The sequence below is a fragment of the Salvia hispanica genome, chromosome 5, assembly GCF_029641045.1.
Source record: "Salvia hispanica isolate PSC_SH4W2 chromosome 5, Shi_PSC_v1, whole genome shotgun sequence".
NCBI classification, from domain to species: Eukaryota; Viridiplantae; Streptophyta; class Magnoliopsida; order Lamiales; family Lamiaceae; genus Salvia; species Salvia hispanica.
This window is the reverse complement of record NC_142696.1, coordinates 24664968-24690499: the sequence shown is the minus strand read 5'-3', so window position 1 is coordinate 24690499 and position 25532 is coordinate 24664968. Positions and strand designations below refer to the sequence as shown.

The window sequence follows — 25532 nt, the reverse complement described above, 5'->3', positions numbered from 1 at the left end:
ATGAGACTCCTACTTGCGGGTGAGGGAGTACTAGTAGTATTCGTTTGTTACGAATATAAATTTTTAAAAAAGATACTAAAAAATTATAATTATATTGAGCTGAATGGTCAGATGAGTTAGCTCAAAATTTCTAAGGTTTAAATTTATAATCCCATAATAAAATATATTCAATTAGAATTAATTTTAATGGAATAGTCTAACAACCCAATAAACTAGGAGAAAAAAATTAGTGGTCTCAGTATACCACCATGGAATGCATATGTGGTATGCCCAATCAATAGTATTTTGACAAATAGATATGCTTTTGGGTCCCATTTCCAACTAGAGTCACACTTAGGCACACACATATATAGAAATTTCTCATGTCTATACATAAATCATATAGCTCAATGTACACACATATATATATATATATATATGCATTAATTACCATCCCATTTAGCTAACGGCAGAAATTTGATTTGATATGAAATTTTGCATCTCATGTATAATTCATATAACTATTTAGGGAAGTGATCAATTGCTAACTCATCACTTAATTGCTAACTACAACTAATTTAAGGCCATAGGATATTAGTAAATGTGTGGTTTACAATTTGCCACGTGTAATTTTCGTTTTTATTAATAAAATCAAAAAAGATAAAAAAAACGTCAGATTAGGGTTTTAGATGAAAATGTCAATATAATGTTTCAGAAATATCAACACAATGCTTTGAGAATGTCAACACAATGCTTTAAGAATGTTAACCCATTGCTTATATTGACATTCTACATGTATTATATTGACATATTTTATATAGTATGTTGACATTTCTGCTTTACGAAAAAATTGAAAAAATTTCAAATTTTTTTTCAAATTTTGACGTCGGAACATATGCATGTATGATATCGTTGGAATCCTTATAAAATTATCTTTAATTTGATATATGTTATATGAATTTAAGGTTTTGGGATTTCTTTTAAAAGTTAGTTATAACTAAGCATGTAGTTAATTGACATTAATACCCCTATTGATATTTTATGGAATAAATCATATGGCTTTATTGACGTTTTTTGTTGATCGTATTGACATTTCGTGGTTGATGATCTAGGCCCTTAATTTGAATATCTAATGGCTATTATTTAGTTGTAGTTAGCAATTAGGTATTGAGTTAGCAATATAACACTCCCCTAACTATCTAACTATATACACATAATATATTCATATATATGCAGTGAAGGCTCCATCTTTCTACGCACTTAAAATCTCCAATTAATTTTATTTATTTTTATTTTTAATTGCTATTTATTGCAACAATCATTTACTCTATTTTTTTTCTAGAATTTTTTTATGGTATATTGGAGAATTTTTAATATATTAAAAATATTTTTGGATCATGTTATTATTATTAAACACTCATATCTTTATATCTTTAACATAGAATACAACGCTTATTACGTTAAAGTGCTATAGAAAAATAAAATAAGAATTTTAATACTACTATATTATCATTCATATTTAATGTGCTACAGAAAAATTAAATAAGAAGTATACTACTATATTAAGTATTATTCGTATAGATAATGTATTGTGTGCCTTTTTTAATTATGTTAGAGATTTTTAAGAGCATAGCAGTAGCATAGTTATTGCGTGTATATGGAGCTAGTAATTAATGCGTATATATGTGTGTATATGGAGCTATATGATTTATGTATGGACATGAGAAATTTCCATATATGTGTATGTCTATGTGTGATTCTAGTTGGAGATGAGATCCATAAGGATATCTATTTGTCAAAGTACTATTGGTTGGGCATACCACATATGCATTCCATGGTGGTATACTGAGACCACTGAATTTTTTCTCCATAGCAGTAGCATAGTTATTGCGTGTATATGGAGCTAGTAATTAATGCGTATATATGTGTGTATATGGAGCTATATGATTTATGTATAGACATGAGAAATTTCCATATATGTGTATGTTTATGTGTGATTCCAGTTGGAGATGAAATCCAAAAGGATATCTATTTGTCAAAGTACTATTGATTGGGCAATTGGAGATGAATTCCATGGTGGTATACTTAGACTATGAATTTTTTTCTCATAAACTAGCCGAACCTAAACAAATTAGTGCAGTTAACATCCTTAAATTTAAGTCTTTGTAACATAAACGACGCTTGTGGAACATTAATTAGAAAGAGACTAATACTTTCATTCATGACTTAATTGCCAAAATCAGTTTGACAAACAATGTGAATTGGGCGTGTTACATCAATTGATACCCTGGATTTAATTTATTGAAACGCAATCAATGATCGTGGCATACTATAAAATTTCGAAGCAAATAGTTCTAAAATTTAAAAAAAAAAAATTAAACAATAAAAGTCAAATATATATTTTTTGTTTAGGCATAATAACAACAAAAAATTCAGAATATCAAACCAAAAATGACATCAACGTATTAAAAGGGAAAGGTCACCCTAACTTGCTAGGTTTGGACATAAAAAATGTTCATAAAAGTTTCTCACTTTATTTTAAGTCAAATCATATATATTATATATGAATCAATTATTTTTGCTTTCTCATTTATGATCTACGCTAGACAGGGACGGATCTAATAAGCAACTAGGTGGGGGCATTTGCTCCGCTTCAAATTTTCTTCTCCATATATATATATTATTGTTCATTATAAAATTTATTTTTTTTAATTTTTCACTAAATACATCTCTTCAAATTCTTAAATTTTTTTCATAAGTAAATTTGTCAACTTTCCTACAAATTCATGGCTCCGTCCTTAAGCTAGTTAATAATGTAAAGTTTTGCATGTAAATTAAGTTGAGAACGGAAAATGACAACAAATTATCTGAACTCCAATGTCCTATTAAGCAGGGGTGGCAAATCGTGTGTGTTGTGCCGTTATCGTGTCGACACGACAATAACAAACACGAACACGACCCGTTAAGAAAATTCTAAACACGAACACGGCCCATTACCCTCAGACACAAACACGATACGAACATGATAAGGCTAATTTCATGCATCGGTAATGTGCGAAAAATGTTATAATTTACGGGGTCTAACACGTTTTCTAAGCCAGGTGTGTGAAGAAAATCGCTAGATCAAGGAAGTACTGAAGGAGATGGTCTAGCGAAGGAAGGAAACGAAGTGAGCAGGATTTACAAGGAAAATTGGCGTGACAGGGGAGTTAAAAGCTGAGAGCATCAAAGTCTTATCTATACCTCGCTGGGCCTCACTCAAACGCCTATATATAGAAGAGCATGCAACGCAAGAATTATCACTTTTTTTCACTCTTCTTAGCTCACACACATTACACACACTTGGGAATGGATCTGGGGTAGTCGGGAACGGAAGGTTACTTTCTTAGAAATTTCGTGGTTGGCAACACCGTCCGAGTGTGGGCGAAGATACAATTCCTTTTAATTTCAGTTGTTTTTCTCGTTTTTACCGTCGAACTTCACTTTTGGGAGTCGACCTTGCTGTTGATGATACTTATTTGTCTTTCCGTTTGTTGATCTGCGTTTAGCAGTTAAATTTCAAGTCAATTTGCATAGATCTCTCTGCTGTTAGTTTATTTCTTCAAATGTTATGTCGATCTCTGTTTATTTTGATGTTGTGGTGTTTGATATGGAATTTGGTGATAGATCTGTGGTTATTTGAGTATTTGAAGTTCCTTGTTTAAATCTGACGTGATGAAGAGTTTCTGTTGGTTGGAGTTCGTGTCGGACGCTTGGATCCGGAGTGGATTTAGCGTCTGAGTTTGGATTCGACGTGTGGAAAGATAGTTGTTAGATGGATTCTGTTTTCTTCTTGTTTTCTGTTTGCTTCGTCTAGAGTATGCAAATCTGTTTAGTTCTTCGTTTGTTATGCATTAATTTGATTTAAAAGTCAGTTGCTCTGTTTTAATTTTGCTTATGTTGAATTTCTTAAGAGTTTTACGCAATTTGGTTGTAGAAGACGATGTCGCTGTTAGTTAGTACGAGAGTTAGTTATTCTGCCAACTTTTCGTTCGTACTTTGCTTTTTCAGTCATGATCCCCATAGTAGGTTTATTTCCTAGGTCTAGTAGTGAAGTAGTTTTCTTAGATCAAGTGTCGAACAGTTAATTTCCTTTACTACGCTCTTTCATGATTTTTGCCTAGGTCTAGCTGTTAGCTTAAGAATTTTTAAAGTTTCCCAAGTCAAGTTAATTTTGTTTTTCCTCAACCCAAGAAAATGCGTGGCAGCAGCCAACACCAAAAACACACCCAAAACCTTGAACATGAGTATTACGCATCCTTCTCTGTGGGATCGATCCCTACTTCCCTATGCTAGGTTTAGTAAAGTGGTTGAGGTTTTTTTTTGAAAGAAGTACTCTGTGTGTCCGACGACCGGGATTCCTTGCGATCAACGAGTTCCTAAACCACGTGATCTAGTGGATTTGCTGGATCTAGGGAACCTGTTATTTCCTATTTGAACATACGCAATACACGAAATCAGAGCTTTCAGAACACATTAACGACACGAACCACTTCGCATCAACACGACACGATAACAACACATATATGATACGACACAATAATGACACTATAAAAATAATATTATAATATATTAGTATTATTTCTTAACGTGTAACACAAACAAAACACGAACACGACACAAAGTTTTCGTGTCGTTATCGTGTCTACACGAACCCAATAAGTCTTGACACATACCCATTAATTTCGTGCGAGTTCGTATCATGACAAAAATTGTCAGCCCTACTATTAAGTACATTTAATTGCCTATAAAATTATAAAATTTGGTCGAATTCTAATTTATCAAATACAATTTTAAATTTAAATTATAGAATGCAAAGTCTATAACTATTCAATTATTATTTTTTCAAACTTTTTCAAACAAATGTGTTGCTAAGATAGAGGAAGCGTGCAAAACGTTTGAATGTAAATTAAATTTATATCAATGTTACAATATGGGTGACTAAACAACGTCGTAGAACCTAAAAAACTACTTAACAAATTTAGTAAAATGACACAATTGAGACCTTTTTTAAAAAAAGTCGTAATTTGTCATTAAAAACACCACAGACTGAAAAAATATATTTTTTGTAATCCTATATGGAATATCGAATTGAAGGTCTAAAGATTTCATATCTTTTTTTTTTCTTTTTTGTTATACTCTTAGGTGGAGTTTATTTTTTAACATTAGTTTAAATTTAAATAATACTAGTATAAATTAATTTAACATTGATGAAGATGGATTGAAAGTTGAAACTTTAAAATATCATAAAATTCTTTAAAATTTCCTATATTCAAGGCCTAGGGTCCCTAAAATCACAAAGGTCTAAAGATTTCATATCTTTTTTTTTTCTTTTTTGTTATACTCTTAGGTGGAGTTTATTTTTTAACATTAGTTTAAATTTAAATAATACTAGTATAAATTAATTTAACATTGATGAAGATGGATTGAAAGTTGAAACTTTAAAATATCATAAAATTCTTTAAAATTTCCTATATTCAAGGCCTAGGGTCCCTAAAATCACAAAATTAGGTCCACATTTGGCATTTACAACAAATATAAAACTTGTTCGTTAATATCATAAATTTGTGCTTTGTAATTCTTCCATTTCGAGATAGTTGAAACAATTTTTTTGGGCACAAGGTTTAAGAAATTGATGTGTTAAAGGTTAGAATATAGATAATAAAGTGGAGAGAAAACAAAATATGAGAAAGAAAAAGAAAGTTTTTTTCAAAAATAAAATGATGCAACTACTTTGGGAGAATTCAAAAAAGGAATACAACCCAATTACTTTAGGCTGGATTGAGTATCAATTTTCCAACGAATTCGATTTGTTCTATATTGAATTCGGCATGCAACATTGAATTACGTAGGTGGACAAATCGGTCAATATAAGAAACGTCGTAACTTTTTAACGAGGGTAAACAATTTTGTTATGTGCATATCTATGGTTCACTGATTCCTAATTTTGTGACCAAATTAAAAATTCGTGAGAATTACCAAATTTCTAACTAGTTTGTGATTTCAGAGACAATCAATCATTTGTTTAATTCATATCCATGCTTAAGGCTATTTTTTGTTAATTTTTTAATTCGCATTTCATTACATAAATAAATGAAAATAAATCCTAATAAATATTTCAATTATTTTAACAAAATACTACTAGTAGTATAAGTTATTCTCGGTGTACCTTTTTTGTTAGAAAACAAATACAGTAAAAAAGTCATTACTCTAAAATTCCATTCTTAAAATCTTACCTTTTCTCCTCATACATTCTAATTAAAATTTCAGTAAAAAGCCATTACTCTCGAATTCCATTCTTGAAATCATACTTTTTCTCTTCATGGAGTACATTTTAGCTCCCTCAATTAATTAAAAAGCTATAAATCATCAATCTCCAATTCGTCATCTAGCGATGACCCAAGAGGGCCACACCAGAAAATCTGCAATTCCAAATCAATTCACAACTACCCTCTTCCCTCACACTCACCCAATTTACATTTGATTCGTTTGTCACGATTCGAAGGTTTCAAGAATCATAGTATTAGTACTACTATTAGTTGAGTTTCACTCTGAACATTCTTCACTGCCAAAAAAGATGTCTTCTTTGCGTATCCCATCACTATCTCGGTTTCAATCCTCCCCAGCTATTCATCGCCGTTTTAAGCAGCGATGTGTGGTAAAGACTCCATTTTTCAACGCCCCTTTTGGTGCTGAGTGCTCGACGTTTTTGCCTTCTGCTCTGCCGAATTCAACCAGCCAGGTGTCTTCTTTCAGTCAGGTGAAAATTGGGTTCTTTTCATTTGACCATGTTTTGAAAAACACACACACACACACACAGAGGTCATTTTATCATGTCTGAATTTGTTCCCTAATTTTTTATTCTGGGATTTGCAGTTGATTGAGTCTTTAATAAGTGGGGTGGATTTATCGGAAGATGAAGCTGAGGCATCTCTTGATTTCTTGTTGGATGGTGCTGATGAGGCTTTGATTAGTGCATTTTTGGTGCTGTTGAGAGCCAAAGGAGAAACTTTTGAAGAAGTGAGTGTGATTATTCCCTTTTTTCTGCTGAGATTTTTGCATATGTTTGTAAGCCAGTTTGACTTTATGTTGCTATGTATGAGATCTGCCAAAAATCTAGTGATCATTCTGAATCAGAGCTGAGTATTTTGGATGGTGAATCTTGATTTTCATCATTAAATTGAGTAAGAGTATATCTGTATATGGGAATGTACCGTGACAACGACGTTTCTCTAAGGGATTTTCTTGCTCCATTTCCATAGATGGAAGGATTTTGCTTTATGGCATGGTAAAAGAATAAGATCTTTAGTGGTGGATGCTCATTTTATGCATGTTTGAACTTTTATGTGTAGTGACACCAAATTTAATTCAAATTGGGAGGTAGGAAGGGTGCATTAACTTGTATATCTTGTGACATTGCAAGAAAATAGGCATTTTGGTTAAAAAAACAGTGAAATAAATACTGACAGCACACTATTAAATAGGTTGTTGGGCTTGCCAGAGCGATGGTGAGTCATTGTAAAAAAGTGGAAGGGCTGATTGATGCTGTGGACATTGTTGGGACCGGTGGTGATGGCGCGAATACTGTCAATATCTCTACCGGAGCTTCGATTCTTGCTGCAGCTAGTGGCGCAAAAGTGGCTAAGGTGGGACCTCGGGCTGTGTTGATTTTTTAACAGCAGTCTGTGTTTTATTATGTTTTGGTTTAAAAAATGATTCTTGAAATTTGGGGTTGGATTTCAGCAAGGGAATCGATCTAGCTCATCCGCTTGTGGTAGTGCCGATGTACTTGAAGCTTTAGGGGTTGCAATTAACTTGGAACCAGAGGTAATATATTGATTGCTTTAAATATATATTCTTAATTACTGCTTCTTTTGCAATAAAAAACAGATCTTGCACAGTTTCGTATTTGAGTGTGGGTTCAAAGTTGTTTATTTTGATACAATGGTGTGAATTAGGGATTTGTTTTATGTGGTAATGTGACATGGCAACGGACAGAAACTTGAAGCTTCGTTAGATATGAGTGTAGGAATCTTGAATGTATGTTTTGGCTATTGAGCAAACCTGTCTCTACAACCACTTAAAGATGTCGATTTGAACGGTCACCTACTGATCTGAAACGGGACTAGTCAAAGCCTGTTTAAACTTGCTTCCTAGCCGCAAAGTTACTGCCTTTGTGGTTTTCTTTGTAAATTGAAGGTGATGTTACCTTGAGTTAATCTGTAGATTACTTTCAGACAACTCAACCAATAGGGGTTTACTCGAAATTGAGAATTCTGTAAACAACTAAGTGCTGTACATTTTTGCCTTGGATTTCTTTTTAATACATTCACTCTGTGCAGGGTATTAAAAGGTGTGTAAATGAAGTAGGAATCGGCTTCATGATGTCTCCGATATATCATCCAGCGATGAAAATTGTTAAACCTGTCCGGTCGAAGCTGAAAATAAAGACTGTATTTAACATCTTAGGCCCCATGTTGAATCCAGCCAGAGTTCCTTATGCCGTTGTTGGGGTGTACACAGAAGATCTAGTAAGTCCACGTGGTTCCTGTTAAAATCCTGTGTCTGCTACAAGTTTGGCTTAACGAAAACATATATCTCGTGATGTGAGAATAAGTTTTACTGTCCTTTGCTAGGTCCATAAAATGGCGAAAGCACTTCAAAGGTTTGGCATGAAAAGGGCGCTGATAGTTCACTCTGAGGGACTGGACGAAATGAGTCCCCTTGGTAAGATCAATGAACCGGTTGTAGTGGTTCTTGATTCACGCATCGCATATTACTTCGTATCAGTAAGCTTATGCTCTTAGTTTTATAAGAATCACTCTGAAAATTCCTGTAAATATAAACAGGGCCGGGGCTGGTTCTTGATGTCACTCCGGATAATATAGAAAAGTTCTCGTTTGATCCACGTAAGAACCTTATTTCTTCCTCCCAATCCTCGATTCCTACCTCGTTCTTACTCATTTCTTGGATGGTGACTTGTTTAACACCGATTATGTCAGTGGACTTTGGAATCCCTCGCTGCACGGTGGAGGACTTGCGGGGTGGAGGGCCGGAGTACAATGCCGACGTGCTGAGGCGCGTTTTAGCAGGAGAAAAAGGGTCTATTGCGGATGCTTTGGTAATATATCCTTGTATCTTTGTCCAATCATATAGGAGTACCAGTGTTCTCTTTGATAGAGCATCGTCGATTTTTTGGTATTTTGTGTGAATCGTTGTGGAAAAGTCTTTACCATCGCAACAAATTTCTGCGTTCGCACCTGCATCCAACTCATTTCCTTCGTTTTCATTCCAATTCAGGTGCTAAATGCGGCAGCTGCTCTTCTCGTGAGCGGACGTGTGAACAATCTAGCGGAAGGCGTGGATCTCGCTCGTAAAACGCATGAATCTGGCAAAGCTATCGAGACTCTCCATCGCTGGATCGAGACGTCTAATGTAAGAAGATGAGATGCAATAGGTAATGCCTCAATCTCTCTGAAAATGAATCTAAACGGCATTTCCTCTGTTCTATTTCAGAAGAAGGAAGCAGTTGTTGATGCGCCAGTTGCCGCGTAGAATACCGACAGGAAGCTGATAAAACAATCTTTTTGTTGTTGTTTTTCCATTTTTGGAACACACAGTTACATTGCAGATGTAGATTTATTGAAATAAAATTTGGAACACACAGTTACATTGAAGATGTAGATTTATTGAAATAAAATTTGCATCACCCATCACTGCAGCAAATTCATCTAATAAAAATTAAATTAGAGATGCAATTAGTTGTGTTGTTTTTTTAAAAAAAATTAGAGAAAAGCTTGTGTAAGTTGAGGAGACAATTATTTACTATACTTTAGTCTTTTGTTTTGCTAACGTTTTTATTTGTATTCCTTAATTTTGGTTGAGACATTAGAGCATCCGCAGCGGTAGCAGCTCAGCTGCTCGTCCGTCTGTGCCGCTGAGCACTCGTCCGTCCGTCCGTCGCTGAGTCTCGTCCGTCCGTGCCAGCGGCACGGCACTGCTCTTAGCTAAGAGCATCCGCATCGGTAGCAGCTCAGCTGCTCGTCCGTCTGTGCCGCTGAGCACTCGTCCGTCCGTCCGCCGCTGAGCCTCGTCCGTCCGTGCCAGCGGCACGGCGCTGCTCTTAGCTAAGAGCACGTCCGTGCTGCTGAGCACCATTACGTGGCAGCTTCTGATTGGCCAACGGCATAGCCGTTGGAAATTTCGTTTTTTTATTTTTATTTTTTTAAAAATTTGAAATTTATTTTAAAAAATGTTTTTAAATAAAAAAAAATATTTTCCCACTTCCCAAAAAAATATATTCGTTTTCTACCCACTTTAAATTTATTTTTCAATTTTTTTTCCCCAAAATTCACATTTTCATCTATAAATACTCCCTCCCCAACACAAAAAAAAATCACATTCTCATATATTATCTATTCTATCATCATCTACATTCTCTCATCTTTTTTCCTCATACTCTATCATCTAAATTCCCACCACACTACACAATGTCCGGCTCCGGCGATCACCCATCCGGCAATCGCGGTTGGAACCACGATTGGTTCGACTCCGAGGCTGGATATAGTCCGGAAACCCAATTTACGGCCCCTCCTCAAACCAAGGTTCGCAAGCTCCGGGTGGCTACCATCCTTACCCGTTGCACGACCTAAACGCCCCCGGGTTCGGGTGGGCACCCGAACCCGAATCGGGAGGGAGCAGCAACTCTACTCCTACTCCTACTTATGTTCCTACTCCTCCTGTTCGTGGCACCCGCACCCCGTACACTCCGGGTGAGATGATGGTGATATTCAAAGCCTACTTGGCAGTCTCCGAAGATCCGGACGTCGGCACGAACCAAACCGAGGAAACTTATTGGTGGCGCATCACTCGCCTCTACAATGAAACCGGCCGGCGGGAACCATATATCGCAATGATAGTATGGTTCGCAATTGCATCTTCAGATGCAACGAGACAATCGGGAAGTTCCAGGGGATTTACCTCCAGGAAGAGCGGTCGGCGGGGAGCGGCACGAACGAGCTCGACATCATCACTGCCGCCTTGGCGGCATACCAACGGGAGGAGTTCAAACCGTTCAAGTACCTCGATTGTTGGCAGAAGGGGCGCCAACATCCGAAGTATAGGGGCGGCATAGCAGCATCCTCCTCCAGCTCCTCCAGCAAACGGTCCAGGTCGGTTGCCCTATCCGACGGCGTCTCCGATGATGTGGCTACCCAGCTTGCCGGAGCTAACTTGGGTAGCCCCGACGCTGGCCCGAGCAGTTCCCGCCCGCAAGGAAGGAAGAAGGCGGCGGCCAACCGCCCCCGCCGTCGCGCCTCGACTCCATCCGCCCCCGCTCCCTTTGTGCCTCCTCCACCCCCGAACAACACGTTGTGGGCCATCTTGAGTCAACTCTATATGAACGATACGTCTCGGATGACTCTGGATCAACTTGCAACACATGAGCAAATGATCCGGGGTCTCAAGAGGCAATTGGGGATAGAGGACTAGTCTTCCACGTGTGTAATTTTTAATTTCTAGGATTTTAATTATGTATTTTTTATTTTCTAGGATTTTAATTATGTATTTTTATTTTTTAGTATTTTAATTATGTAATTTTTTATTTTTTAGGATTTTAATTATGTAATTTTTATTTTTTAATGTATTTTTATAATGTAGAAATGTTTTTAATAATTGGAGTATTTAAATTGAATAATAGAATGGTGGAACCCTTGAGCTTGTCCTTAGCTAAGAGCACGGATGTGGGTGTTGTGCTCTTAGCTGAGGACAAGGAGTAAAAGTGGGTCTGGGCCCACTTCCGTGCTCTTAACTAAGAGCACGGATGGGGATGTACTCAGGAATGAGGATGTTTAGAAGTGTAAATGGTTTATTTAAAAACACAAAGTCATGAGTTATTGTTTCAAATGTATATTATTTCTCAAGAATTGAGTTAAGTGTTTGTATGTAAGTACATTTCCGTCTTTTACTCTAATTTTTATACTCCCTCTGTTTTACGATAGTTGAGTCATTTTACTATTTCGGGAAGTTTCTTCATAGTTGAGTCATTTCCTTATATGGTAACTTTTTTCTCTTTCTTACTTTACTCTCTCTACTTTATTCACTTTATACTTTATTCTCTCTACTTTTTCCTCTCTCTTACTTTTTTATCTATTTATTTAACACACTCAATATTCATTTTTAAAACTCCGTGCCGAAAAGTTTCGCCTCAAATATGGCAAAACGGAGGGAGTACGGATGAAATAGTTACATTACCGCATTTAGACATATTACTAACATAAATTATAACACCTTTTTGAAATATAACTTTTTAACTCTTAATAAAAATACTAGGAGTAGTACTTAATTCTTGATAATAAGTAGGAGTATATTTAGGATGAATACACACAATATACAGATTCATTGAGCCAATGAAGCCTGCTTTGGTTCTTACAATTTGTTGAGTTATCATGGATCATAAAATGATAAAAATATAAAAAAACCAAAAAAGGAAAGAAAGGCATCTAAAAATGGTGAAACAAGGCTTGATCAAAATTCAAAACCTCTCATTTGGATGCAAAAATGTCTTCCAACTCTTTGTGCAATCCCCTCGGCTTCGCTTTATAGTCCATTGACGTCGAGGCGGAGGCTGACGCCGACGAGCTCCCGCTCCTCTTACTCCTCCAAAACCCACTCCACCTCACCTTACTCGAAGAAGGGTCAGTTGGAGTGGTGGCCTTGCCTTCTTCTCTTGTAAAGCTAGACCTTGCCATCTCCCTTATTTGCCTTAGCCATGGCTTCTCCCCGGAGCTCCGGCTCTCTGAGCTCCGGTTCCTGCTCGTTGTGTCTGTCTCCCCGGGGTTGTTGATCGGAAACCCCTCAAGCAGATTCTTGATCAAGCAACGAGGCAAGATCAAGAATGCAAATCCAATGGTTGCATTTTTTAGGCCAATAAAAATTGAGTCTTTGATGGGATCCAACTGCTTGATCTGTTTGTACAATGCGTGCCACGCATTGACCATTTGTACCACAAATGCTAGCAAGAACACCGCCACCATTGCAATCCCTAGTTTCCTGTCGTTTTGAGGCGAAAACTGTCTGTCCGAGAGGGCGAGGCAGAAGGCAAAGATCACGAGCTCGCAGGAGACAGAGATGATCTCAACAAGCTGGAGTTTCTTCTTGATGAATGGCTTCTTGAGCACCATGAAGAAGAGCTGGAACGCGGTGATGGAGAGGAGGGCGACCGCGGGAGTTCTTGAAGTCCACGTCTGTGAGTAGGCGCCTGCAACGATGCCAAGAGTTACTCGCCTCGCGGACTCTAGAAATGTGTAGTAGATTCTGAGGATTCCGAAGAGTTTCTGTATGAAGGGTGCCTCTGCATCCTCTGTTTCGTCGTCTGAGGCGATGATCCTGTCTCCCGGCTTGGTGAAGCTGCTCCCGGAGATCTGTGACAGCATGTACTTAGGAGGGCCTCTTAGGTCCTCAAAGAGAGGGCCTAGTATGGTTAAGTAGATGGAACGACGTTCGTTCTTCCATGTCCATTGGCCTCTCTTGCCCGGGCCTAGTGTGACTCGAATGAGCTCTTGATACCAGTGGAATGTCTGGCCTTCTTGGTGAACCTCCTTGTATTGAAGCAGTTTACCAAGTGTGATGCCGAAGGTGAGGAATACGAGCAGGCAGAGCAGCGCGAATGCTACTAGGCTTAGTATGAGAACACCCACAATCGTGCCAGTAGGCGTTGCTCCTAACGAGTAACGATCAAGATGACAATGTAGCTTCAGACAATGCATGTTTCTTCCGTGGAAAATGTAGAGAAGAGTAGTTTTTTCGATGTACCTTTGATTAGAGAAGCTGATGCTTCGGAGATGCAAGGCAGTGCCAGTATCAGAAGGAAGATCTCGAATCTTGGGAAAATGAGTGCACCGTAGCTTTGTTTTTCCTTGTTTTGTTTCTTAAATTTGAGGATCATGAGAACTAGAGCGTGGAGCAGTATTAAACCGATTCCGATTACAGCTAGCCAGAACATGCTTCTGCTGAAATCTCTCCATCTGGAAGAAACATTAGGCATTCATCTAACTGCAGTGGTAGATTTTGCCTTAAAAAACCAGTTCTCGGTAAGAACGAACGTGCTTGCTTACCCGTGTGAGTTCTCTGGATCCAAGATGTATTCAGCTACCGGCATTGTAGACTGGCTCTGCGTTGAAAAGCCTCAATCAGTATACAGAAGTGAACAGCAAGATTAGCGCGGAAGTAGTTCGATCCTTACCTCAAAATAGGATGCATACTCCATAGGATTCAGTGGCAAACCAAAAACCTTTGGTGAATCCACATTTGCAGCTTCTGGTTTAAGGCCCTCGACGAATATTGAGTCACGTTCTTTGGGAGCAAGGATCAGCCGGTCCTTGGGAGAAGTCGATCCCACCATGACTGAACGCTGGTCGCCCGTCTCCCATGGGAGATTGAAGTAGGGAATGCTCCACTGTAAGCCTCTTGTAAGTTCATAGTATTCGACAGGTAAGGTGACTGCTAGCCATTTAGACAATGCGAAAACTTGAATATGCGACGCGACTCTCTGCACCAAGTTAGATCACATAAGTATGGTATGTAAAACATGAGCTAATCATCATCAGTAAGTAATGGGAGATTACAAAAAGATTTCTGGCAGCATCTGAGCACAGGATAGCGCTCGGTTTGGAGTATGCTCCAGCGGATAGCAAACTTGCTGTTGAAACAGTCAGGAAGCCGGCTACCAAAGCTGTAACACCAAAAGCACCAGTGGCAAAGTACGAAAGCACCATAGATTCAACGGGTGCTGAATCTAAAGGGAATGCGATTAGTGGGGAAAAAATGGTTAAAATATGATCATAAAGAAAAAAAATTTGAGTCCTTACAGTGCCTGACTTGCAGGGTGTTAGATGCTCCGTTTCCATTCCCTGAAACATCGGATGTCACGTTTTCAGGAATATATACGGATATGACATCCGTATCTGCTCGTACATGGGCCGTGTAGATTCTCCTAGTCACCTCTATGAAGCTGTTGAATGCACAAACAAGAGAAATTTTTACCTGTGGAAAAATGTGTAGCTGAATATTTATACACAGCAATTATATATCACCTCTGCACATGCCCTCCAGAAATTGATAAATGAGATGAGTTGAAACCGAACACTGGCTTCATGAATTTGATCATTATAAGTATAATCTTCTCTCTCGTCCGCACGTTACATGTCGTGCTCAGCCTTACAGCCGGTCTTTGAGAGTCTAAAACCATACATCAGCAAATGAAACTTCAATTTCTGTGGAAACACATTAGTTTCTTGTGTTTGGGTTCTTTTGCATACCATAGAGGAACGTTACAGGCGACACAGGAGCAACGGGCGTCCCCTGTCTGGCAATCACCATGTTCGACTGCAGGCTCACGGTTGCAACAGCCAAGTTCGACATATTAGTGATCTGCAAAAAACCAAGAGGGAATTTCAGTAGAAAAAAACCAAGGTGTTAAGTTAGTTAACAAAGTAGAGTTCATCTCGAGAGAGTGAAAATGGACCTGGTAGCCAAATCTACGCTGTCCACGGCTACTCCCATTTATGGGAACGAGCGATCCTTGATTTATATTGAGGGAGTTCAAGATTTCAGCAGAAGAATTCATGACAGGTTCGGTGAAATACAGATAAACCTTTAAGAACTTGTCCTTATTAGTTGCCAATACAGTTCTAGTTTCAGTGCTTATCTGAAGTAGCTGTTCCGGTATATGAGTTCTCATGTTCACGAGTACGGTTCGTTTATCTGCAGAGCGAGAGAAATGCACATTAGTAATGTGAAAAGTAAACATGATTAGAATTTAGACCACAACTGATAAGGATCAAACTCACCAAAATGTATAACCAAACTAGAATTATCTGTTCTTGTGAATTGGTTTCCTGCAGAGTCTGTACAGAAATCTTTGTCCATTACCAAGATCAGGCGTCCATATCGAACTCTCTCAGACACGCTGACATCAAGAGAGTATTTCATGTTTGGCTCAATAACGTTGAGTGTATTTGGCAAGACTTCTCCAGCACCATACACAAGAAGCTGTTTTGTCAAGAACACAATCATGAGTCATAATGGTCCACAAGCCAAAGAAATGATGAGATCATAAAACAGTTCGAACACGTGGATTTCTATCGAGTTCTAGCTGACCACCTACTCACGTTGCAGGCATTTACAGAAGGGCATACGAAACCACCACCACAGGGCTCACTGAAAGATATGTTCACTGAAACACGAGAAGCACTCGTGAAGTTTGTCTCTCCTGTTATGCGCGCTGTGGGTTTAACGGTGTCTGCAATTTAGAGGCACGGCTCAATTAGGTTCAAATTCAAGCATTGTATGCTGTCTCATTCACAAAAATGTAGAGATAAATAGACTTATGCAGTGCCATATTATCATGATTCAAGAGAGTTAGGGAGGTTGCTCGACCAACGGTCCAGTCATAGCTCGCGCAGGCAGCTCCGCGAGACCCTTCCGTGCACACCTCGAATGAATGGTTCCCATCTAACAGTCTTGAATAAGATATCCTTCCACCATCACAAGGTAAATCCTTGCCATGATCCAGCTGCATTTTTTGAAACATGTCAAAATTATTAAGCAAATCCTATTATCAGAGCCAAAATTGCAGAGTGTCATTATTCATTAGCAAGATTCTTCTCCTTTTCTTCACAAAATAAGCAGCCATAGAAAAACTCAATTTTCAAAGCACATAGATAAATCTAGTGTTCTGATCTTTCTATAACAGAAAAACTGCTGCTTAGGTATTTTCCTCTTTGAAATATAGAAACTAGAAACCATATTATAAATTAAAAGTAAAACCAAAATTGTCATAATATTATTAGCAAATTTCTCATTTTCTTACAAAATGAGCAATTTTATCCTGCCATAGAAAACTCAATCTAGTAAAACTAGCTGCTTATGTATTTTCTTCCTCTTTGCAACATAGAAACAAAATCATCTATTTTTAACAAAGAGGAGTAACTTTTTCAACCGACACCCTTTTATATATTGCCTCTGCACATGGTTTACAAGAACACTTCATATTTATTTAATCAAGCCAGAGCTCATGCAAACAATCTATCTCTATGAATAAAAATGAAACTTTGCATCTTTAAAGATTTGATTTTTATTGAACTACAAAGCTTAATGTGGAAATATTACATCTAAACATCATATCTAGATTTGCTATAAGCACATTAAACCAGAAATTCCCAGTTCAAAAAAAAGCTAAAAAGATTACACCTTTACTAGGAGTGTGTGTGTGTGTGTGAAGGAAAAACTGACCCTGCAAGTGGGGGAGCAGTCAGAGCAAATGGTGGCATTGCCACCCACCAAAACTTGGAAAGAGAAAGTGGAGTAATTCCTGCTGGAGAAAGCATGAGGAGTTTCTAGTAACTTCACAGCCACCTCAGCGCCGTCACAGCTGACTCCCAAACTCAAAATCAGAAGAAACCAACAATGCAGAAGGAAGAAGGAAGAAAATCTTGACCCCATTTTGCCAAAAATTTTTGCATAAAGATTAAAGATTCAAACTTTATGCTGCTCTACTTCATGCTACAATGTGCTTTCATATCAGACTGCTGAAACACTTCAACAACTGTCAACAGACAATGCACTGTGTGTGTGTGTGTTTTTGAGTGAGAGTGAGTGATAGAATAAAAATAAAACTAAATGGATATAAAAGGATGGTAGTGGTGGAGAGAGCACATGAGACTGACAGAGCAGCTCAGACTACAGTGAAGATAAGAGAGAGAGAGAGAGATTCGTTTGATGATAATAAATGAAGACTGGGGGAAACAGTTCAATCAATTTGGATTCTAAAACAATGTATGAATGAGAGGAAAAGGAGAGAGACAATAAATTGTTGCAAACAAGAAAGCGACATAATTCAACAAGACAGAAGAAATAGGCCTTACCCATTTTTGAGCCTTTCATTTCCATGTGTGTTTGTTTCTGAAGATAAATAGCAATTGGAATCTATCGATTTTTCGCATAATATCAAACTCAGTGTGTGTATTGTTATGTTGCTATTTGTTAAATTCTTAGTATTTACTTATGTTGCTATTTGTTAAATTCTTAGTATTTGTCTCTCACACATATACTTAAATTCCTAGTATTTGTCTCACACATCTACCTAGTAGGGAAAGGTCATTTTTTATTAGTATATATGTATGAAATAAGAGGTTGGTGTCAAAATTTTCCAAAGACACTCAAACATATTGTTTCTCGATTTTTTGACCATTCTCAACTAGGTGGTTGTTTTAACTGTTTGCGTTTTTATTGGTATCATATATGGTATCGTTTGGAACATTATGTGAGGGGTCTTGTAAGTGATTTAATGTCTTTGATGCCAGTTGTATGCGTTTTTTTTGTTCAATAGGGCCGCAAAAACAGTTGCTCGGCCCGGTTGCTCCGGAGCTGATTTTGCGGCCGCCTCTTTGAAATGTCTGCTGGACAGTTCTATTGTTGATTCTCTCAGTTTATTGTCTTATATTTTTGTTAGTATGATTTTGAGTTTTTTTTTTCATAATGAAAAAAATGTTATTATTATTGTTATACTACTCTATTTTCGTATTTTAAAAGAAAGTAAGAGTCTGGGGTAATTTTATATTTTTTCTATTTGACTTCCTTATAAAATTAACAAGGACTAATAATGATGATTCAAATATAATGTATGATTATGTCTTTGCTTCCACGTGCGTCGACAATAAAGTTATGAAATCATATCTCACTATTATGGATTTAATAATATCAATACCTTTTTGGATCTCTGTATATATGTTCAATTATATAAACATACTTCGTTTTTGTCGAGGAAAAACACTTTTCAAAATTTATATGATTAGGAAAAATCAATGTTGGATCCATAATAATAAAATAATACACTAGCTAAAATATTCGAAAAGCAAAGTTAAGCTATGTAAAGGAATTCAAGATTTCGATGAATCAAACAAACAAAGAGCCTGCAGCCAATTGTAGTGCAGAAATCATCTTTTTGTTTTTTTACTCTCATCTAACTAAAAATTTGAAGATGTTTATTTATTTATTCATTACTTCATTCATAACTAGAAAATAAATAAATATATATCGTTTAAAAAAACATAACTACTATCTTAAATTATATTTTTAATTCTTGACATATAATCAAAAGAACATTACTTTGACACCTCATTATTTGTAATAATTTGTTAGATTATCATTTAAGTGCTCACCAAATTAAGTAGTGGTATTACATTAATTAAAATTTTGACTCCATCTATAATGATTCCAATTCATTCTCATATCACGTCTCACATTTTCAATTTCACTATTAATATTCCTAAACAGTTTTAGAAACAGATCTTTAAATTTGTAGGACATCATGAGATGTTTGCTCATTGTAGTCTGTAGACATGGTAGTTGAATAATATATTCACAGTCAATTTTTTGTACCAAAGGCTTAGGCCCACAAATCCAGCTATTTTCAATGAATTAAAACGACTATAAATGACAAAATTAAGGATATAATATCATGTCAAAAGCAGTTTGTGGGATATTGGGATGGATATGAAATTGATAAATAATCATGGATGTATCTAAAATTAATAAAGGTACTTTTTTTATATATGTGTAAATCCAAAAATTTGCGAACAAGCAGTTGAGAACAAAATCAATAATAAAAAAAATAAAAAAATCAACTTATGAATGAAGAGACATTTGATCATCTCAAATAACAAGAAATAAACCTGTGAAAATAAACAGTAATTAAATCTATACGGTATTAATAGCTTTTTCAATGCTTAAAAATCTTTGTTATCGTATGATTTACAATCAACACAAAAATTAAAGTTTAAAGAAGATAAAAAGTTGAAAGTATATATAACACACAACTAAAGAAAATTTCATAACTCTGGATAAGCAATTTGAGGCCATCTATATTTACCCCACATTTTTTTTCAATACTTCACCAAAATTATTGGATAGTGACAACGACTTTTTGTTTTGAGAATTTTAAGAAAATAATCATTACAATACAACAAAATAGTTTATTCCAGACGAGACCCTTTTTCCTGATCTTCTTTCTGCTGTGATCTATTATAATTAGCGAAAATCTTCAATGAATAAAATAAAGTAGATTTTTGAAACTATATTAAAAGATATTGACTGATAGTATAAAATGAGTATACCACTTTTAATAATTTAATATATCTAATGGGCTTGATGTTGGGATTAAAGCCCATTATAATTAATAGTACTACAACTTCCTATTTTTTATTCAGCATAACTACATAAATTTATTTGGGCCAAATATCTGGAATATATGGGCCTCTAATATGTGCTATAAACCATTTTTTTAAAATAATCTATTCAATCTTAATTTAATGTAAAAATTGGTAGTAACTATAAATTCACTTAAAATATAAAAAAATTGAATTTTTATTTAAGAGAACATGTGAAAAAAATTAAAATAATACATGTAATCAAGTAAATATTAAAAAGAAATCACGTAAGGATGTTATTAGCCAATTGTGGAGCGGGACGGAATTGAGAGGTTGACTGACCCTTGCTGGCTACCGCCAATATACGTGAGTTGAGAAATTCTAATGAATTTTATTTTTAAAGTTGTCGTCGACCCTATAATATGATAACTCTATTGCAACCTGTCTGAATCGTAATGTCGGTTTTGAATTTCAGTAATTTAAATCTACTCGTCATTATTGCAACCTGTCTGAATCGTAATGTCGGTTTTGAATTTCAGTAATTTAAATCTACTCGTCATTGGTTCCCAAACTTCATAATTGTTAAGTGGTCAAACATATATAAAATGTGATAATTTTAATTATTGAAGTCTTCACCTAAATCCAGTTCACTAAAATAATTTTTCTACAAAAAGAAAAAGTGTAGAAGAAGAAGATTACAATTTACACCTAAAATAGCAAAATTGAGCCTGACGTAGAAGCTTTGTTTTACAACTACTGAAAATAATTGTGTGGATAACGGAAACCCAACACCTCTCCCTCTCTCTCTCTCACGGTCACCACAGAGAAAATCAGCAATCGACGCTCGTGTTGCTGCTGAAGAATGTCGAATTGAGCTGTCGATTTCAACCTAAACGAGTATGAGTTTCAGCTCGGACTCTTCCTCTTCGTCGCCGGCCGCCGCTCTGGACTGGAAATTCTCTCAGGTCTTCGGCGATAAACTACCCGGAGAAGACGTTCGCGACAGTAAATCTCTTCGCCGCTTCACCTTTCATTCTCCGATTTTTCACTCCTTGACTCTAATCTGCCGTTTCTCCTGCTCGCAGTTGATGTAATTTCCGCAATTGAGTTCGACAAAAGCGGCGATCACTTGGCCGTCGGCGATCGAGGCGGCCGCGTCGTCATTTTTCAGGAAAACGGTGCTAAAGATGTGCGTATTTCTTTGTATTTGTGTTTTTCTGTAACGAATAAGTTTTTGCTGGAAAAAATGAGTTTGTTTTGGATGATTACAGTAGTGGATATGTTCATGTTGATAAGTGGAAATTGATGATTATATGTAGATGTTGAGTGTAGCATTGAAGATATATTTATTTTAGATTTTTTTTTGGCGTATTTGTGTTTTGTATTGAGTTCACAAGCTTCATGTGTTCTCATTGGCATTATAGGACTTAGTCCGATCCACTCCACGGAACGAGTTGGAGAGACTTGATAGAGTTATTGCGAAGCATCCTAAATATCATTACAAAACGGAGTTTCAAAGTCACGAGCCAGAGGTGCGTGCTTTAGCTTTTAGTTTCTCTGTATTTTGAGATTTTGGGAAGGATAGTTATCTTTCGTTGGCGGTTTTGGAGCTCGAGGGGTCCTGACTGCATAGTTCTTGTACTTGTACCCGTTTTGATTAGCACTTTCCGTGCAGTTTGATTATTTGAGGAGTGTGGAGATCGAAGAAAAGATCAATAAAGTTAGGTGGTGTGCAGCATCTACTGGATCACTAAATATTCTATCATCAAATGATAAGACTATCAAATTGTGGAAGGTATCATACTCTTCGCCCTTCGTCCTAATAAAAATTGTTGAACAGTTATTTGAATTTCTTGAAGATGGGATTATGTAAGAAAATTTACACTATCTGACTGTGACGTGTGATAGAAAAGGTTAAAAATTCGGTAAACTTTTTTGAATTGGTGAATGTGTTCCTAGTCACTGACAGTCTAGCTGTGAGGAAAGTGTAAGCATCCACTCATATCTTCTGTTGACTCTTTGATGATTGAATTAAACACAAGTTAGTAAATATATCTTCTTTCGACAGACCTAATATGGGAAATTCTGTTATCAATTCATCAAGAAGGAGTCAATTCCACTACCTGTGGATATATTTTCTTGTTTCTACTCTATATAACAGTCTTTGTTTTTTCCCCTATGATATTATTAATGGGTGCCTAAAGGCAGGTCAAGGATCGTCAAGTTAAGCAAGTCAAAGAGATAGAGACGAGTCAACCAATATCTTCAGAGAACTCACTTTTAGGTGAAAAGAGTTTTATTAATGGGCAAAAGTCATCTTTTGTCAATGGTCATTCTCTAGAATGGAAAGAAAACATAGGGAATGGCGTGTCTTCTTATGATGGAACAAATGACAAGGTATGTGTTTCAAATTTGTCATTTTTCTTAATAAGAGCATGTATCTCTAAATTAGCTTGGCCATGATATCAGGTTTGTTTTGTATCTAGATAGCATGTTTAGAAGATGCTAGTGTTTCAAGAACTCGAAAGGTGTATGCGCATGCTCATGATTTCAGTATCAACTCTATCTCTGTTAATAGGTACGCCTTTTATAAAATAATGATTTTACTGTTATTTAAGTTCAGAGCATATAAAGCTTCGCTACTGTATGCATGCATGCATTAAACCCCCCCCCCCCCCCTCCCCCAACCCAATAAAAAAGGAATAATGGTAGTAATATATGTATTAAGCATGACAAGTGATATTTTGTAACAGATTTTTTTATTCTCCATGTTTATTGGCCAACTAATATTTCATTCCAGTGATTGGGAGACATTTCTTTCTGGAGATGATCTGAGAATAAATTTGTGGAATCTAGAAGTCAGCAATCAGTGTTTTAATATCATTGACATGAAGCCTGTAAACATGGAAGATCTCATAGGTAATTTGTCACACACACAAATGGAAAATGCTTTGTTATCTTGTCATTATTCAACATTTCATAATTGCCATATTCTCTCTATCTCTCTATTTCCTTTTTCCATACCTTAAATAAAAAATAACTTCAGATGCAATCGCATGATTCGCATCACATTTACCTCGAAAACAATTTCATCACCATTTTAGAGCACATTTTTGTTATTGTGCTCTAAGTAAAACAAAACAAATAGTACGAGCAAGTCGGCAATGGGCACTCGCTTTTGTTGTCTTCATTATCTAGAAAATACCTTCAATCCCTCACTAACACATACCATAAATTCTATTAAGGAGGAAATGTTAAATATATTCGGAAGTTTCTAGACGTCAATTCTGGTATTCTGATATTTGCACTTTTCCTTTTTACTTATGATTAGATGAATGATTTGATTTTCGTGAAATATTGTCCAGAGGTGATCACAGCAGTTGAATTCCATCCATCTCACTGTAATCTGCTAGCTTACAGCAGTTCAAGAGGTTTTATTCGGCTAGTAGACATGAGAAAATCAGCACTATGTGATCACAGTGCAACGATGTGAGTGTTAGTTTTTTCTACCTCTTTTAAGTTTTATATGTATGTAATTTTCGGACCTTTTCATCTACTGAACCTAAATTTTTTATGCTATAGACTAAAAGATGAGGAATTCCATGGTCAGAAATCTTTCTTCACCGAGATCATTGCGTCAATAACTGATATGAAGTTTGCAAATGATGGAAGACATATATTAAGCCGTGATTTCATGAATCTGAAGGTCTGTCAGCCATTTTTGTTCCTTTGAATACGTTGTTTCTCCATTAGAACTTCATGTTAGCTATTTTTATTACTTGTCTTTCTAGATTGTACTCCAAGAGCATTATTAATTATGAATACTTTAGTAGGCATTTCATTAATAACTCCAGCCTATTCTTCTGATAAGCCTTCCCAAATCGATAAGACCTCAACGAAATTCTTATATTTTGCTAGCACTTACTCTATGTTTTGAACATCAATACAGATTCAAAGGAATTTGGTGCTTTTCATTTTCTTATTAAGCTTTCTCTTCTATGTCAGCTATGGGATATGCATATGGACTCTGGTCCAGTTGCAACAATTAGGATTCATGAAAACCTACGGCCGAAGGTCAGGGTTTCATATGTGACATTCGTAACTATAGTATTTCTAGGTTCTAGCTTAATAAATATGGATTTTATCAAGCTGAATAAGAACATTATATTGCACAGTTGGCAGATCTGTACAACAATGATGCAATATTCGATAAGTTTGAATGCTGTGTTTCTAAAGACCACCTTAATTTTGCAACTGGATCTTACAGGTAAGTCATGGCTACCAGCAATATTACTATAACTTTTCTTTGTATTAATACTCTAAAATGATGCCTGGTTTCTCTATTAGCAATATTCTACGTGTGTTCTCTAACGGAAGTGGGGCTGAAGGAGTAACCATTGAAGCTAGTCGAAACCCAACTAGGTGGATGCTTTGTATAATCTCTTCGCACCTCTTGCAGTTCTTGCTGATTTGAACTCTCTTACATCGTTAGCTCCATCGTATTGCTTGCAGAAAGCCCCAAGGCCAAACCACATCAAGACCTCGAAGATCATCTCTAAGCAACATAGCTAGGGGATTCTACAGACAAGGTGACCTTTTGTTCTATTTACTTCTTTCTTATCTCCTTGTCAGCTTTACTACATCATGCATTTGATCTCTGTTACTGCTTCTACCTGTCTTCAGTTGATGGACGTGGTGCAGAAAGTAACGATTTTTCGTACGATTTCAATTCTAAGTTGCTGCATATGGCTTGGCATCCATCAACTAATCTGATTGCTTGTGCTGCTGGAAGCAGCCTGCTAATGTATCATGCCTAATGTATATAGCAATTGTACAGACTGCTTATAGCAAGCGACTTTTAGATGGTTCATGTTTTGCGTTGTACCTTGCAACAACATAGTTTTCGAGCAGCGAAGACTAGAGCCAGTGGGGCTTGTTGCCTCTGCATATATAGATGTAGCCAGTTTTTGGGCTTTGGAGGATTCTTGTTTTCCCTTTGGATGGTGCATTCTTACCAGTATCTTCACAATTGCAAAAAAGTAGTATTATTTTCAAATTTTTGTTGCATACTATTTTTTCGAAAGTTAAACAAACAAAATAACCACAAAGAATCACATTAATGATCAAGGTTATTGTATTGTACATGAATGGTTCAGACTAATAGCATCTGAAATAGCATTTGCAATGGTTGAAATATTCACATATAAGTTGGTTATAAATGTAAGGTAAAAATCGATCAAAATAAATACATAATTAATCACTTCTCGTATCACCAATTGATTTTGATATAAAACCCCAATTAATTTT

At 36.4% G+C, this 25532-nt stretch overlaps 3 protein-coding genes across 5 annotated transcripts; 2 read left to right on the top strand and 1 right to left on the bottom strand.

The window, feature by feature from the left end:
• Nucleotides 1-6382: 6382 nt before the first annotated feature.
• Nucleotides 6383-9695, top strand: LOC125186851 (anthranilate phosphoribosyltransferase, chloroplastic-like). Its single transcript, XM_048083318.2, has 10 exons — nucleotides 6383-6778; nucleotides 6895-7038; nucleotides 7503-7664; nucleotides 7762-7845; nucleotides 8361-8549; nucleotides 8655-8745; nucleotides 8868-8927; nucleotides 9021-9139; nucleotides 9319-9453; nucleotides 9535-9695. The coding sequence occupies exons 1-10, from the start codon at nucleotides 6596-6598 to the stop codon at nucleotides 9571-9573; spliced, it is 1206 nt and encodes a 401-aa protein (XP_047939275.1). The 5' UTR covers nucleotides 6383-6595; the 3' UTR covers nucleotides 9574-9695.
• Nucleotides 9696-12361: 2666 nt separating this feature from the next.
• LOC125186524 (uncharacterized) lies at nucleotides 12362-17797 on the bottom strand. 3 transcript variants are annotated; one of them, XM_048082895.2, is made up of 13 exons: nucleotides 17311-17797; nucleotides 16456-16591; nucleotides 16188-16318; nucleotides 15867-16068; nucleotides 15542-15780; nucleotides 15336-15447; nucleotides 15111-15255; nucleotides 14886-15028; nucleotides 14643-14812; nucleotides 14261-14566; nucleotides 14133-14188; nucleotides 13831-14042; nucleotides 12362-13738 (listed from the first exon to the last, which is right to left on the bottom strand). In XM_048082895.2, exons 1-13 carry the CDS (start codon nucleotides 17518-17520, stop codon nucleotides 12561-12563), a joined length of 3240 nt encoding a protein of 1079 aa, XP_047938852.2. In that variant the 5' UTR covers nucleotides 17521-17797; the 3' UTR covers nucleotides 12362-12560. The 3 variants fall into 3 exon arrangements, with proteins under 3 accessions (XP_047938852.2, XP_088915083.1, XP_047938853.2); XM_089058957.1 differs by lacking the exons at nucleotides 16456-16591; nucleotides 17311-17797 and having other exon boundaries at nucleotides 16184-16317; XM_048082896.2 differs by lacking the exons at nucleotides 16456-16591; nucleotides 17311-17797 and having other exon boundaries at nucleotides 16180-16308.
• A 3160-nt stretch (nucleotides 17798-20957) lies between these two features.
• LOC125191200 (serine/threonine protein phosphatase 2A 55 kDa regulatory subunit B beta isoform-like) lies at nucleotides 20958-25281 on the top strand. The gene is made up of 14 exons (XM_048088709.2): nucleotides 20958-21230; nucleotides 21311-21414; nucleotides 21650-21757; nucleotides 21901-22020; nucleotides 22434-22622; nucleotides 22712-22803; nucleotides 23026-23144; nucleotides 23591-23714; nucleotides 23808-23931; nucleotides 24231-24299; nucleotides 24401-24492; nucleotides 24573-24647; nucleotides 24738-24814; nucleotides 24909-25281. The coding sequence occupies exons 1-14, from the start codon at nucleotides 21125-21127 to the stop codon at nucleotides 25040-25042; spliced, it is 1533 nt and encodes a 510-aa protein (XP_047944666.1). The 5' UTR covers nucleotides 20958-21124; the 3' UTR covers nucleotides 25043-25281.
• Nucleotides 25282-25532: the final 251 nt, after the last annotated feature.

What these genes read in the sequence shown, in the direction of transcription:
- LOC125186851 (XM_048083318.2), top strand. Translation starts at nt 6,596, where the DNA reads ATGTCTTCTTTGCGTATCCCATCACTATCTCGGTTTCAATCCTCCCCA. An exon ending in AAGGAGAAACTTTTGAAGAA is followed by an intron (nt 7,039 to 7,502) that starts GTGAGTGTGATT and finishes ACTATTAAATAG; the next exon opens with GTTGTTGGGCTTGCCAGAGC. An exon ending in GGACGAAATGAGTCCCCTTG is followed by an intron (nt 8,746 to 8,867) that starts GTAAGATCAATG and finishes AAATATAAACAG; the next exon opens with GGCCGGGGCTGGTTCTTGAT.
- LOC125186524 (XM_048082895.2), bottom strand. Translation starts at nt 17,520, where the DNA reads ATGGGGTCAAGATTTTCTTCCTTCTTCCTTCTGCATTGTTGGTTTCTT. An exon ending in AGCGTAGATTTGGCTACCAG is followed by an intron (nt 15,448 to 15,541) that starts GTCCATTTTCAC and finishes GGTTTTTTGCAG; the next exon opens with ATCACTAATATGTCGAACTT. An exon ending in ATGCTGCCAGAAATCTTTTT is followed by an intron (nt 14,567 to 14,642) that starts GTAATCTCCCAT and finishes AACTTGGTGCAG; the next exon opens with AGAGTCGCGTCGCATATTCA.
- LOC125191200 (XM_048088709.2), top strand. Translation starts at nt 21,125, where the DNA reads ATGAGTTTCAGCTCGGACTCTTCCTCTTCGTCGCCGGCCGCCGCTCTG. An exon ending in ATGATGGAACAAATGACAAG is followed by an intron (nt 22,623 to 22,711) that starts GTATGTGTTTCA and finishes TTTTGTATCTAG; the next exon opens with ATAGCATGTTTAGAAGATGC. An exon ending in GTGATTTCATGAATCTGAAG is followed by an intron (nt 23,932 to 24,230) that starts GTCTGTCAGCCA and finishes CTTCTATGTCAG; the next exon opens with CTATGGGATATGCATATGGA.